Source organism: Microtus ochrogaster, chromosome 15 (genome assembly GCF_000317375.1).
Source record: "Microtus ochrogaster isolate Prairie Vole_2 chromosome 15, MicOch1.0, whole genome shotgun sequence".
Classification (NCBI taxonomy): domain Eukaryota; kingdom Metazoa; phylum Chordata; class Mammalia; order Rodentia; family Cricetidae; genus Microtus; species Microtus ochrogaster.
In genome coordinates this window covers 36,137,488-36,140,762 of record NC_022017.1, presented here as the reverse complement: position 1 = coordinate 36,140,762, position 3,275 = coordinate 36,137,488, and the positions used below count along the sequence as shown (strand labels likewise).

The window sequence follows — 3,275 nt, the reverse complement described above, 5'->3', positions numbered from 1 at the left end:
ACACACACACACACACACATATGCATACACACATATGCATACACACACACAGAGATGAGAGACTCACACACACACACACAGACGAGAGACTCACATACACACATACACACACAGACAAGAGACTCATACACATACACACACATACGCATACACACACACACACAGATGAGAGACTTACACACATACACACACAGACAAGAGACTCACACACATACACACACACAGAGATGAGAGACTCACACACATACACACATGCACATATATAAACTAGCATGCACAAAGATGTACATACACAAGCATACATTTGACTACACACTCACATGTACACATATGTACAAACACATCTTTCAGGAGTTTGAGGATGTGGTGTGGTGATTGAGGCTCAGGGGCCTCCTTGCATCCTGTTCCTCTTCCTGGGCCTGAACTTCTTTCTTCCTCTCCCCTCATCTCCCTCCTTTTCTGATTTCAGGTAGAAGGAAGAAGGCTGTGGGTTTAGCATCTCCTTTCTGTCATTCACTTGCTCCATCACTCACGTCATTTGAGCACATGAATCCCTCCTTCTCCCCGACCTCTCCTGTCCCTAATGCAGTAGACAAAGCTCTCCTGATGAAGTCATTATCAGGAGACCTGAGTGAGATCATGGGCCAGGAGCTGGTGTTGATGCATGCCAGAACCTGCTTCCTGGATGTTCAGGAAAAGATAGCAACAGTGAGAGGCACACACCCTGAAACTGTGCCTTATTGGCCAGCTTGCACTCTGATGTCACCCTACTGAGACTATTTTCGCTATACACAACAGTGGAAGGGACAATGTGTTTCCTTACAAAACAAAATACGCTGTGAAACCCAAAACAGAGACCCTGGTTCTGACAGTGTTTGCACCTGCCGGGTGTCCTGATCCTTATGATCAGCCACCACCCCCCCAACAGAGTTCCTGCAAACAGCAGACTCCTAACTGCCTCTTTCCTGTGGGCATTCATGATGTCCCAGGACCCTCTATGGATTGTTCCAGATGCTATTCCCAAGGAGCACACAGCACCTAGGGTAGAATCTGGCTCAGCATTCCCCAAGCCATGCAAGGCCGGTTTCTATAGCCAACTCCACCAGGCATATCTCATGTCTAATGGAAGACTCTGGAGCCAGCCTGCCCCAGTCCCGACTCCTCCGGGACTTTGCAGCTCTTCTTGAAAATGTGTCTGGATGGTGAGCTTTTTCTTTGCTTTGGTCTGAGAAGCCACCATCCTCTGCCTGGGTCATCGGGGTGCCATCCAGGGCTGTCTTGCGGCTTTCTCCAGCCAATTGTTTACTCATTGCCACAAGATTTTCTTGTGAAGTACATAATTCATCTCATTCATTCAATTACTTATTGAACATCTACTATGCTCCAGGAAGAGATCTAGACACTAACAGTTCTGGATCTTCCGTTGAGACAGGAGGAAGATGGATCTAGTCTCATTGCCTCCAACACACCCTTTTCTTTTCTTTCTCCCTTCCTGCTTCCCTCCCCCAAGGCCTGTTACCTCATCAGGCCCTTAGCTATAGTAGATGCCCTCCCTACCTGGAAGATTGACATCAATGCCTGGTCTGCCTCCCTCTCATTCTGGTCTCTGTGGAAAACAAGCAGAAAGCCCTCTCAGGTCCGTGAATCTTCCTGGTTCACTTGTCTCAGTCTACAGCCATGTTTACACCCATTACTCCCTCCTTGTTACATTATCCCTCAACACTTATTATGAGTGGCTGTCATTATCAACAGACACTCCAGATGACCATTGGTCCCTCTTCCCACCTCATAAATCTTCAAGGACCATCCCATCCTCATTCTGTTCAGGATTGGGTCCTCAGATCCTGCCATACTCCACAGTCAGTACCGATGAAGGCGTCCAGTTTGCATCTAGGTTCTGGTTTCGTGTGTATGCCTTCCTCCCTTGGACAGGCATTCATCAGTACTAGGCCTAGTGCTGGGGACAGTGTAGGGAAAAAAAAATGCCTGAGCTCTTGCACTATGGAGCTCGGCCCTCCCATCCAACATCCAGCAGACTCTTCAGTAGCTAAGACCTTCACTGTACCCTTTCTCCTTGCTGTGTACCATCTCTTCATGTGTCCCCATCTTTGCCCTTGGGATGCAGCCAGCTGATATGTGGGACAGCCCCTCCTTCCTCACATGAGTGATTTCTTGGCACGGCATCCTAGGCAGAGGGAAAATTGCACAGAAACATCTTGGCACAGACCCCACCCCTCCTGGCCTGACATGTCCACCACCTGTGTTTGCAGAGGTGGTCGGTGTGGGCTGCGTCCTGGATGGCGTGCGTTACACCAATGGCGAGTCCTTCCAGCCCAACTGCAGGTATAACTGCACGTGCATTGATGGCACAGTGGGCTGCACACCGCTGTGCCTCAGCCCCAGGCCCCCGCGCCTCTGGTGCCGACAACCCCGGCATGTGAGGGTGCCTGGCCAGTGCTGTGAGCAGTGGGTATGCGACGATGACGCAAGGAGGCCACGCCAGACAGCACTGCTGGATACCAGTGCCTTTGGTAAGTGTGGGCAAGGACGAGCAGAGTCTCTGCATACCACAGAACCCCTAGAGTCCTGATTTTCTTTTAATAAATCAAGCTTCCAGGCCATTACCCACTCCACAACTCACCAGTTATATAGCCTTCGGGATGTGCTGTCTGGGATCCAAATTCTCCATCTGTAAAATGCAAATGACATCATCTTTACTGTCTGTCTTGCAAGCTGCTCCCAGCATAAAAGCCTGGTGTGGTGTGTGCTGTCCTCTCGCATCTTACTAAAGTAGCCTAGAGAGGTAGCCTAGAGAGTGGTTAGGGATCTAGAAAAAGGATCAGGTGGCAGGGCATAGGAGGGGGTAGATGGACCTTCCAGGTAACTCAGGGAATGCATTGCTATCATCAGGAGAGCAGATGAAGTTTTTCTAGGTAAGCCTGAGAAAAGGAAGCCCTAGGTGAGAAGACAGGAGCATGATTTTTTTTTTCACCACTGCCTAACAGAGGCCAGTGCACTTGCCAGATTCTTGAAAAGTACCCAATTCATGCTTGCAGAGGAAGCCATATAAGGTTTTGGCTAGAGGTGACTGATCGTGTGTGTGTGTGTGTGTGTGTGTGTGTGTGTGTGTGTGTGTGTGCTGCACGATCAATACACACATGTATGGATAATGGAAAGGGAGTAGATGGATGGATGATCAGACGGATGGATGGATGATCAGACGGATGGATGGATGGATGGATGGATGGATGGATGGATGGATGGATGGATGGATG

The 3,275-nt window shown here is 49.4% G+C and overlaps 1 protein-coding gene across 1 annotated transcript in view; it reads left to right on the top strand.

Annotated features, from left to right (window-relative positions):
* The window catches only part of Ccn4 (cellular communication network factor 4), a 27,091-nt gene that overhangs the window by 18,555 nt on the left and 5,261 nt on the right, over nucleotides 1-3,275 (top strand). Inside the window, exon 3 of the mRNA XM_005354535.3 lies at nucleotides 2,271-2,531. Coding sequence (XP_005354592.1) covers nucleotides 2,271-2,531 — 261 coding nt within the window. The remainder of the gene's footprint in view (nucleotides 1-2,270; nucleotides 2,532-3,275) is intronic.